General features: G+C 39.0%; 1 protein-coding gene across 16 annotated transcripts in view; it reads right to left on the bottom strand.

Moving 5' to 3' along the window:
• NFIB (nuclear factor I B) overlaps positions 1–12,128 on the bottom strand; it is a 319,107-nt gene that overhangs the window by 81,049 nt on the left and 225,930 nt on the right. For all 16 annotated transcript variants that reach the window (XR_015742153.1, XR_015742155.1, XM_087926612.1 and 13 more), the window contains exon 3: positions 1,999–2,052. Coding sequence is in view for 14 of the 16 variants with exons in the window: in XM_087926612.1 (XP_087782738.1) it covers positions 1,999–2,052 (54 nt within the window). In the remaining 2 variants the exon portion in view is untranslated. The remainder of the gene's footprint in view (positions 1–1,998; positions 2,053–12,128) is intronic.

Genomic DNA, 12,128 nt, shown 5'->3' with positions numbered 1-12,128 from the left:
TAATAATGAGTTACTGTCTATAAAATATTTTTTGCTGCCAATTGATAAACTAAAGAAAAATCTTTGGAATCCACATCCCTAAAGCAGATAGGAATACCTGTATTATTTTTCACACTTTTGGTTTTACTACTGTAATAAAAAAAAGACAAAGATTTCCCTTTCCAGTTGAATCCAGCTCTAGGGCGCAGTGTTTATCTCTAGTTTCTTGTCCAAAAATATTTTCCATGGTCATGTGGCTAGCATGGCTATTGACTAAAGGCAAACAGAATGGTGTTATCTTGCCACTGAAGTGGTATGTATTAATTTACTTGCATTTCTGCATGCTTTCAAACTGCTAGGTGGACAGGAGCTGGGACAGGAACAGGAACTCATCCCATTGTGTGGCGCTCAGATCTCGTACCCGGGCTGTCAGCTTTCCATCTGACAAGTTCAGCATCTTTAACCACTGAGCATCGCCCCCTCCCCACTACAGTAATAGGAACCTATTAAAATCATGGTATACAACTTATTTGAACTAAAACCAGTTGTCTGCAGCTTGTACAGTCCCCACCTGATCATGCTAAGAAATCTTACATGTACTGAAATTGATATTTTATACCCAGCGTTACGTATGACTGTGTACGCTGTGTAAAACTATAGAATAGTTTTCAGTATTGTAAAGTTAGATTACTAAGTCTTAATTTAAAATAATTAACTGAAGGAAGAGCACTGCTTTAGGCCAATTGTTTTGAAGGTAATGATAAAGCTCATAAATTGACTTGTCAAATTTGCGATGGAAGCCTGACTTAGTACTACCAACTTTTTTTTCCCCAAAATAAACTATGATTTTTTTTGCAACAGTTGTTAATGCTTTTTTATTTGGCAAAAACATCTTGCCTTTCCTCTTTAGTTAAGAAGGCAAATTACCAGACACCCTAAAGAATGCAACAGTCTAGCCAAATATAGAGGAACTGATTTCCATTGCCAGTAGCTTTGCCAAGTATTGCAGTTTGCAGGGATTTTTCTCCCTTCTTGGCAAAGCACTTGCAAAAATTATGACATTCCAAAACTCTAGTAATTTTGCATGCAACATCCTGGACTGTACATTCTGGGTTTGGGTTAAAGATTGCTATAAAAATATCTTTACTATTAGTCCTGTAGATTCATTAAAATCTTGAGTAAGACCAGTGGGTATAGAATATATTAGATTCATTCATTTCTTCCTACAAATTTACCTGCTGGCTTTGCTATTGACTTTGGAAAACCAGTAACTAATCCCACAAATGGTGATCATAGCTTCTTACAACATTATCATGAGCTGGGCACCTATGCGCCTGAGTTGCAGTCATGTAACCACAGGGTTGTTACAATGGCTGGAACTTCAGGACTGGTCATACATTCAGTTTTTCAGCGCTGCCATAACTTTTAACCATCAGTAAATAGCAATAGCAATAGCACTTAGACTTATATACTGCTTAACAGTGCTTTACAGCGCTCTCTAAGTGGTTTATAGAGTCAGCCTATTTCCCCAACAATCTGGGTCCTCTTTTTACCCACCTCGGAAAGATGGAAGGCTGAGTCAACCTTGAGCCTGGTGAGATTTGAACTGCCAAATTGCAGGCAGCTGGCAGTTAGCAGAAGTAGCCTGTAGTACTACATTCTAACCACTGCGCCACCAGAGCTCACCAAATGATTATGTTAATATTATAAAAACAATTGCGTCAACTCCTTATTTCCATTTCATACAAATTAATAAATCTATTGCTTAACCTAATCCACTACATAGTGCTAATCAATTACATATACTGTTGGAGATTACATGATCCATTAAATCAACTACAGTAGCTAACTATATTTTGGCCTAGCATGGTATGTGAAAGCAGCTGCCGTGCTTACTTTGGGTGCAATCTTGTTTAAGTTTGCCATAGATAAATGTGTTATGAAAATGAAGTATTTATGAATAACATAATCTGCTCTCAAACAACATGCAACTATGAATGGCCTAAAATTCATTTTTACCTGGTGGATTCTTGGCAGGATCGTTGTGGCTTGGACTTCCTGATTGTCCAGAATCTACCAAACAAAAAATATGAAGAAATATGTATTATTTGTTTCTAGCATGTCACAAAACTTACAGTGTTTTGAATGAGTCAGTTTGTATAATGTAATTTTGAACAATTCACTGTTATCATTGAGGAATGAGGGGCAAGAATAGATTGGTACCCCTTATGAAAATTTTGCTTAATTATTATGCATATCCGGCCTATATATTTCCTAAAATACACAATTGGAAACAATGCGTTGCAACTGAACAATGGAAAAAGTATCACTCCCAAAATGGTGAGGCATAAAAATGGTTAAATAAACACAAGCTATATTAGGCACACATTTAGAAACCCTCATAAGGCTCAAGAGCTATAAACATTGTTTAAATAAATAAATAACACTTTAAAGGAACTATCTTTTTAAGTTCCACAGGAAACATATACAATAATGTCCAAACCTCTCCTGCTAAAATGTTATCTGTCCATAAATATATTTATTGAGCTTAGCCCAAGTCAGCATCATTGGATACAAATATAATATGAATGTATGTTATAATGAAATCATAAAAGAGAATAATGTAGTTAAATATAATTTGATAGAAAGTTAATGACTTAGTATTAATAGTTTATATGAAATTTGATGCTTCAAAGGCATAAACTGTTAAGCTTTTACTATAGCAAGATGCTATGGTAAGGCTGCATGAGGGCCTTGTGAAGAGATTAGCAGTTGCTTCGGCCAGGCATGTTTGGTCAGCAGTGGGGTTGGGGGGATGCAGCAAGGATAGACAGCAGAGTACAGAGTGATCAAAAAGGCAGAAATTTTGGGGTGGTAGGTATGCAGGGGAAGCTGAAGCACACACTGCCATTGTAAATGTGGGCAGGCTACTGATAATGTGATTGTGGGGGCACTGCAACAGCCACAATTTCAAGGAGCAGTTGTAATTACCATTTTTGCAGCACTAGTATTAGCTGAACCAATGGTCATTAAACACAGATATCTGTATTGCTTTCTATAGCAGTATGATTTTTTTTTAAAGAAAATCAAGTATTTTAGATTTGATAGTTAATTTAAGCATGAATTATAATTATTTCTATAATTTTCGATTCCATCTATTCTGCCTAACACAATATACAGATACAGCAAAGCCTTTAATTTCTGCAATGGCAAGTTGAACCCAAATATTTGAATCTTAATACCTATGATATGCAATATTTTAAGTATATTTGAGTATATTCAAACCTGTTCCCCCCTCTCAATGGGGACGTGGGCTTTACTCTCGCCTTTCATCGTTCCCAAAGCCTCGGGGGGGGGGGGGTAGCGAACCATCCTGGATCTAAAATTTCTCAGCCAATTTGTAAATTACAGGCAATTTAAAATGCAGACTCTGCATTCTATTTTAGAAAGCATTCGGGAGGGCGATCTCCTCTCTTCCACTGATCTCATGGAGGCTTACCTCCACATCCCCATTGGGACTCATCATCACCAGTTTTTCCATTTCTGTTATCAGAATACCCATTACCAGTATCGAGCACTTCCCTTCGCCCTTTCATTGGCTGTCAAGGGTTCTGGCAGCATTGATGGCATCTCTGCTTTCTGTTCCAGTGAGGATCCAATGCTACTTGGACAACATTTTGATTCTGTCCTCCTTCAGCCATGCAGCCCATCAGGATCTGCAAATTACCCTGTCATATTCTCCAGAGCCACGGATTTTTCCACTCCTGTCCACTCTAATGGTTCCTGCTTCCCTACCAACAAGCAGGAATCAGCCACTCATCCATCAAGGTCCTGTTCCTGCCACAAATCTGGAGATCTATCAATTGGTGGTGTTCCCGTTAATCTGGAAGGGACTCCTTTTCAGGGTCCCAGACAGGCAAGTGATAACCACCGATGCCAGCCTCCTAGGTTGGGGTTCCCATATGCAGGGCCAGATAGCTCAGGACCTTAGTCCAGGTCAGAGCAGGCCCTTCCCATAAATTGGCTAGAGCTCAGAGCCATTTTTCTAGCTCTCAAGCATTTCAGGCACTCATGACCAGCTCTCATGTTCTAGTCCTTATGGACAACATGGCCACCATGCCTCATGTCAACCAGCGGGGGGAGACGAGGTCCAGAGCCTCGGGAGAGGCTCTATGGTTGGGGTTATGGGCAGAGCAACACCTGCTGTCGATCTCGGCAGACCACTTCTCCGGGATCAACAACTCCCAGGCGACTGGCTCAGCAGGAGCCTAGTCGACCAGGCAGAATGGTCTATTCCTCCTTCTCTATTCAGGGACCTTTCCCTCAGATTTGGAACGCCGGAGGTAGATCTTCTCCACTCCTCAAATTGCCCAGGTCACCAGATTCTTCACCAGGGAGCGGAGGGGACCAATGCCCTTCGGTGCAGATGGCCCAAAAGTCTCCTCAATGCCTTTCCCCCGCTCTCATCATTTCGGCAGTAATTTGGAAGATGTTGGAGGAACGAGCGGAGCTCCTCCTTCTGGCACCCTATTGGCCAAGGATGCCCTGGTTTGCGGACCTGGTCAACCTGTCAGTGGCTTCTCCTTGGAGGATCCCAGCCCATCTAATCTCCCTTTATCAGGGGATTCTGCTGCACCTGGAGCCCCAGTGGCTCAAGCTGACCATGTGGCACTTGAGCGGCAGTGGCTAGAGGTGGCTGATCTTTCTGTATTCATTTGTGCTTTCAGAGACACCTTTCAGTCTGTCAAGTATCTTCGCCAAAGCTGGGGTCTCTTCTGGGGGCTGGCTTTCATATCTTAGTACAGACTCAGCTAAATGACATCATAGAAAGGAGTCAACCCATCCTGGGCTCTCTCGCAGCATAGATAGAAAGGGCGTTCAGGGTAACTTCTACCAACGCCCATTCTGTCCCTCCTGTGGAGGCTAGATTGGGATGCTAAAGATGAAATTACCAAATGAGAAGAATTAGCAACTCCTCAATAGACAGAAACCTGGCTTTGGGTCTCATGTTCTTCTTGGAATTGCCTCTTTTGTTATTAACACTTGTTTTTTCATATCCAAAATATGCCCATTTCTCCAACAGTTGAGACATACGAAATAGTATGTACCAAACTTATGTTCTCACTGTTCTTGAGGATCTGCCTCTTACATGGGTGCTCATATCGATAGATGTATACATCAAAATCCTAATAATTCTTTTATGGGATATTGCAGATTGGAATATTAAATCCAAAGACTCCATTTTCATGAATTATATGTTGCTGAATTTGATATATTTTGACTTCAAGAAACATGGCAAGCTAAAAGCTTGTTGATAAGTGGGTCTTTCTCATTTACAGCAGCTCTTGGAGCAGGACGAAGTAGATTCGTGGTGGCTTTTATTACCCTGAAATATTACTCATAATTTAGAATCACGGACCTCATTTCTTACTTTCTTTCCTGTTTACTTACATTGAATAAACTGCACAAACCCCAGAGGACTGGTCTAGCTTTCATATTATCCATTTATAAAATGGCACCAAAGACTTGCCTGCTAATTATATGCCTTTTAAGAGTAATAAGTAAGTTCTATGCTAGACACTTATACAAAAAATTAGTTGACTGGATTGAACAGCTAGTATTGCAGCCTCGTAAGATTTTTTAAAAAATCATAAAGGAAATTTATTATTTATATACACATTAACTGTATTATATATTTTATATGCAGCCCAAGACAATTCTTCTTCACTCAATAAAACCCAGGCAAGCCAAAGGTTTGGATACCCATACTTTAAATGAGCTAGCAGGTTTCAGGACTGGACATTGTATTGGTGGACAGGGCTTTATACTTCAATAACTGGCCCAAAACTACACATTTAAAATAAGCTCAATCTTACATTGCATTTATTGATTTTAGGTCCATATCTAGTCCATAGAACACTAAGCATATGAATATTGCCATTAATAGAAAGATCTTTATAAGAATTCTAGAATCAAGTTTCGATGCAGTAGGCAAGGCCACCACACTATTGATATTCCAATTTACACGAGGGAGGGATATATTTTATCATCCCTGCTGTTTAATCTGTACAACAAATTCACTCATGATTAGAATAATCAATTAGAACAGAGGTAGTTATTCATCAGGTTCTGACCAGTTCTGGAGAACCGGTAGTGGAAATTTTGAGTAGTTCGGAGAACCAGCAAGTACCACCTCTGACTGGAGATTTTACAGTATCCTTCCCCTGCCATGCCCACCAAGCCACACTCACAGAACTGGTAGTAAAAAAAAAATGTATCCCACCACCAAATTAGAAGAACCTCGCAAAGAAACTAGCAAACACACATACTGCAACTTTGTTGTGTGCAAATGACACAAAAGTCCTGTCAGAAATATTTTCTGCACTTAAATGAGCTCTTAATGCTCTAGCCAATTATTGCTCTGAGGAATCACTGAAATCAACTAGTAAAACTGAGAACTTGATCTTTGCAATGACACCTAAATAACATGCCTAGAGGAAATATGGCTGGAGTACCAAACAACACTAACAATGTTAACTATTTGCCTTACAAAATGCTCAAAAACACTGGCCACATTTCATTATTTTCAGAGGAGCACAGCATATTGTAGCAGGACTGAAGCTATATTCAAGCTAAGGCTCATGCACAACTACTTTTCAATGTAGTTGAAAAAAATAGAACCTTACACTTCCTTTTATTCTCTTGAAAAGGTCCAGTCTAAATTCACAAGGGATATATTCCAGATAGCCTTTTGTGTTCTAAATGTAGTATTAAGGACTACCTAAAATCAAAATGGGTGCATGGACTTGTGTCATAGCAGTGGATGAAGTTATTGTTATTTGTCACAGGACTATCCTTTATTAAGGATAGTTACAAATCAATATGGTTCAGGACAATCTTACAAAACTCAACATCTCAGCTTTTCCAGAAGTATTTCCTAATCATGTGCCCTCAGCACATTTAAACAACTTATCAAAGACCTGAGAGCCCAACAGGACCAATCTGTCCACATAAGAATAGTTTTCTGCGCAGTCAAATCCCTTTTATAAACCAGTGATATGCTTACACTCATAACTATCTTCAAATTCCGAAGAGCACTAATTTTACCACACTTCAATGTTTTCCCCACAACAGTTTTGAAGGGCAGATACAAAAAAAGATGAGTCGAGATTATGACTCTGTGGATCTCATACCCCAGTGATGGTGAACCTTTTTGTTGTGATGTACCGAAAGCATGCGTGCACCAGTACCCACAATGCAATGCGCCCCGCCCCCTTTGCATGCAACACTCCCACCCTGCTCCCTTACCTGCATTGTGCATGTGCATGCCTCCCAGATGATTTTTGGCCCGTTTGAAGTCATTTTTGTCCTCCTGGAGGCTCAAGGGAAGCCTTTGCAGGCCGAAAAACGGGCCTTCCGGAAATACCGGAAGTGCCCGTTTTCAGCCTTCAGAGGGCCTCTGGAGCCTAGAGGAGGCAGTTATCTGTTTTATACTGTTAGCTATTTATATTACCTTTCTAACAAACACAATAAATACTATAATTTGTTGTTTGCTTTAGTGATGCTCAAAAATCTTATTTTATAACAGATATTTAATATGCATTTATTTTAAGAAGACATTTCAGATAACTATTTCATTTCCATCACTTAACATGATAGACTTCTTCCCTACAAGTGTATAGCTTGTAGCAACTATGTAGAATTCAATTATACAATAGTCACATATCCAACTACCATACCATTACTCATTTTCTATCATTGCTGCTTGATCTTTCCGTAACATTTATGCAATCTACCATACTAATTGTGAGTTAAACTTCTTTACACATTGGTATATTAATTGCTATGAATTTTTTAAAATACATTTAGACATACGCCTTCATGGGCATTTCAAAAACCTCTCTTCTCCTGTTTTAACAAAATGGATTCTAGCAGCAATTTGCCTTTTTTATGCAGATCCCAAGATTTAAATAGTTAACTAAGCCAATATTATGAGAAGAGGAAGCTATGCCTTAACCCAAATAAAACTGAAGTATGCACCTTCCATCTAAGCAGTCATACAAAGGAAGGTTAAATATAAAACATAACTACTATTCAAAACATCTTGGAATAACTTTTGACCGATCCCTTACATTTGGAAAACACCTTGAAATAGTTGGACAAATATTGAAAACAGGAACAACTTGATTAGGAAAATCATAAGAACAGACTGTGGAACACAAGCCAAAACTTTGCTTATAGTGGCACAAACATTAGTACACTTTGTTGCCAAATACTGTATGGGGAAGAAGTTGTCATACCAATGATGTTTACCTTAATGACACAATGAGAATAATATCTGGAACCCTTAAATCCACATCTCTCTCATGGCTCCAAGTTCTTTCAAACATTGTCCCTCCTGATCTCAGGTGACTACAATAGACAGTCCAAGACTGGTATACAATGAACACGTCATCAGGGATGGGATCTGACCGGTGTAACTACCGGATCTGTTGCTCTGCGTTGTGCGCTCATGCGCGAGTTGCGTGAGTGCAATTTACGACCTGCTGAGCTGCCTGGACAGCTGAGCAGCGCTGCATGCGGGTGCGCAGCTATTGGAAAAGCCCTTTTACCCTGCTTTTTCAACCACAGCTATGCCACACAAAGCAGCTGTGGTTGAAAAAGCAGGAAATAAAGGCCAGGTAAGAGCCTGGGTGGGTGGGTGGGCCAAAACAGCAGCAGACACAGAACCGATTCTGTGTCTGCTGCTCTTCATAGCTACCGGTTCTGTAGAGCCGGACAGAACCAGTAGAATCCCACTCCTGCATGCCGTCGACTCCTAGAGATCTTCCAATACATAAAATATTACACTCTATCTCTCACCAGTCAGTCTAGAAAACCAATTTGGAATAACATACCACAATCTTCTAAACTAGATCAGGGGTGTCAAACTGGATTTCTTTGAGGGCTGGATCAGCATTGAAATTCTCCTCCTTGGGCCGGTAGGGAGCAGGAGGGGGGACAGAACGGATGCCTCCTGCAGCACCCTGCTGGCCAAAATGGGGTGTGGGGGGCTGCTTGTGCCCCCCCTCCCCGCACTTCATTTTCATCCTCCATTACTTCCTGCAGCACTCTCCCAGCCAAAACCCGGCTGTGCTGAGGCCCTGTAAGGCCCATTTTTGGCTGGCAGAGTGCTGCTAGAGGCCAGGGAGGCCTAAAACAGGCCTCACAGAGACCTCGTGGAGACTCTGCACAGTTCATTTTTGGCCAGCAGAGTCACCAAAGGCCGGTCTTTTGATATTTCCAGACTGACCCCACAGGCCAGATTTAAACACCCTGTGGGCCGGATCCGGCCTGCAGGCCTTGAGTTTGACACCCAGGATCTAGATGAAGAATGAGGTTAAGTTGTGTGACTTTTAATAACCACAACCAAACAGATCATGCAAATCCAATGAAACCACTTCCAGGAATGCAGCTTCCCCCAAAGTATGGAGCCATCTGAATAGAATTAGGACAGGCCATGCCAAAATGAAGGCAAAGCTCCTTAAGTGGGGAATGGCTGACAGCCCATAATGCAAATGTGGAGCACCTGGACAAAATATAACACATATAATTCAAGAAAGTCCCCTCAGAAAATTTCAAGGCACCTGGATTGATCTCATATCAGCCTCACTAGAAACAGTTACATAGTTAGCTTTCTTAGAATTATAACATTTATCCCATTGCAATTCTATGGCTCCTTATTATGATAATTTTATTATGGTTTTATCTTAATTTAATATATTATCTCCTATATTTTTTGGCTAGATATCTCACATATGCACACAAATATTCTGATGCTTCATTTAAACTAAATTTGTATATCAATGATTGCATGACCTCTGTAGATGCCGTACATTAAATAAATTAAATCAATAAAATTTTAACTTTATTTAATTTTAATTAAATAAACAATAGTGGCAATTAAAACATTACACAATCAATTCAAGTCTAACCTTGTTCACATTATGACTCGGCCTTTGCTTAACCTTTTAACTGCCCTGTTAAACCAGAAATGCAGTAGGATTTGAGTCCGTTTTCATACATTAAAAGCTCATTATAATAGATACCCCAACAAAACAAACTTTTCAGCTTCATTGGGCATTTTCTCAGCTGTTTTAATGGGTTGCATTTCTGCTAAGAATAATTTTGATCTGTTCAATAACTTGTAAGTCTTTCAAGATGTGAAATAAAATTCCTTTCTGTTTAGATCAGTCTTCTCCTACTCCCCTCCAAATTGTAGATGGCCACTACCTTGGATAGTCTTGACCAAGCAAATGAACTGTATTACTATGCATTAGGCACCTAATGTTCCACTCGTGTGTCATTTCCTTATATATTACAGTGAACTATGCTAGTTCAATTATTCTTTTTATAATCTCCCCACCATTGCACTGCAAATCAGGAGATTTTAGTTCGCTCTTTTATTCTTTTCTGCACACACACAATTTAAGAATGCGATAGAACAAATACAGTGAAGTATGCATTAATCTAATGTACTTAATATATTTCTTTCGTTCTTTTTTTGGTGAAAAGAAAATGGTACTTTAAAAAAAAAGAATCCTTGCTATTTCCTCCAAACATGGCAACCTATAATTAATCTTACCTGTGATTACTTCCAAGCAAGACAACTTCCAATTGTGAATATCATACTTAGACAACATGAAAAAAAATGTAAAACTAAACCTTCCAAACTCATTTTCTGACTTCTGGCAACTGGGGAAACTAGATAGAGTTCAAAGTATATTCATATAGCTATATAATTCCATAATTTCTAATGATCCTATGGGAATTAAATTGCAGCATCTACTCTAAGGAACACAAGAAAGAATAAAAACAGAACATTCTTTATCGCTGTTTTCCACCTGATTCATTTACTTTATACAGTAGCCTTTCTCAACCTTGGCAACATTAAGATCTGTAGTTCAATTACTTCCCAGAATTCCTCAGCCACAATGGGGGCTGAAGAATTTTGAGAGTTGAAGTCCACTATCTTAACATTTAAGATAGAGGTCTTCAACTCTCAAAGTTGGAAATCCACTACTCAAGTTTATAAGGGGTCACAGTGGTTCACGTGATAAGGTGCTGAGCCTGCGCACTGCTGAGGTCAGCAGCTCAGCGCTTCTATTCCCATGAGCAAATAAACCATGGGGGACAAGAAAGGAGCCTCCCGCAACGGCCTACCAGCATCCAGGCATCCCATGGGTAAAGGTAACACCACCCCAAAAAATTCATTTCACAGGGGCAGGCAGCCACCTTGGTGATCCCTGGCTAACATGTGCCATACACTAAATAAATAAACACATTTATAATAATATATTTATTCCTATGTTTAATATCTAAAATAGTAAAACAAGTCAGGTGAAATTATTACTGCTTATTTGTCCTTTTCAAACCAAACTAAAAAGTTCATCCTCCTTATGTAGTAAGTAACTAAAGTAAAGAGAACATGTCAATCAGCAAACTGTTTAGCAGAAAGTTCTCCACAGTAAGTTACAGACAGTAGTGGAACACTAGTACAATTGTGTATTTCAAGCATTATTTCCAAGCATGGTAAATTATGTAACTGAGGTAAGATAAACTTTACCAGCAATAAGCTGAAAAAGAGTCTCTTAATTTTAAAATGTTCCAAAGTTAGCAGTGGGTTAATAGCTGGAATTAAATTACCATATTATGTTTCCAGTTTTTTTTCTGGGTTGTAATACAGATAATATAATTAATTTGTTAAGAATTAATTGCAGTCCAGTAACAGCTATATATTTACTACAACAAGACTAACATTAAGCAGTAAGAATTCTTCACGCATAACTTCAAATTGTATTCTCTTATTTTTAGAATCTGTCAACTTTTCCTACTACAAAGCAATGTTTTAATCTGCCAAATAGGATAGTAACTAGAATTACATATTGATGCACCAACAACATACGTATACATTCTAACTGCTATTTCATATGTGCAACGTTGTCTGCAATGTTAGTTTACTATTATTAAAGGCATTAAAACATAATGACAAATAAAAGAGGAGTATATTTTAAAGGCAATTCCCTTTCAGTAATGAAATTCTTAACTGGTGATACATGTTCTATTGGAATTATTTCATCTCTTATGATATACTCTATTTGCAATTAATT

Source organism: Pseudonaja textilis, chromosome 2, assembly GCF_049901715.1.
Source record: "Pseudonaja textilis isolate UNSWEBS1 chromosome 2, rPseTex1.2, whole genome shotgun sequence".
Lineage (NCBI taxonomy): Eukaryota > Metazoa > Chordata > Lepidosauria > Squamata > Elapidae > Pseudonaja > Pseudonaja textilis.
This window is presented reverse-complemented; position numbering and strand designations above follow the sequence as displayed.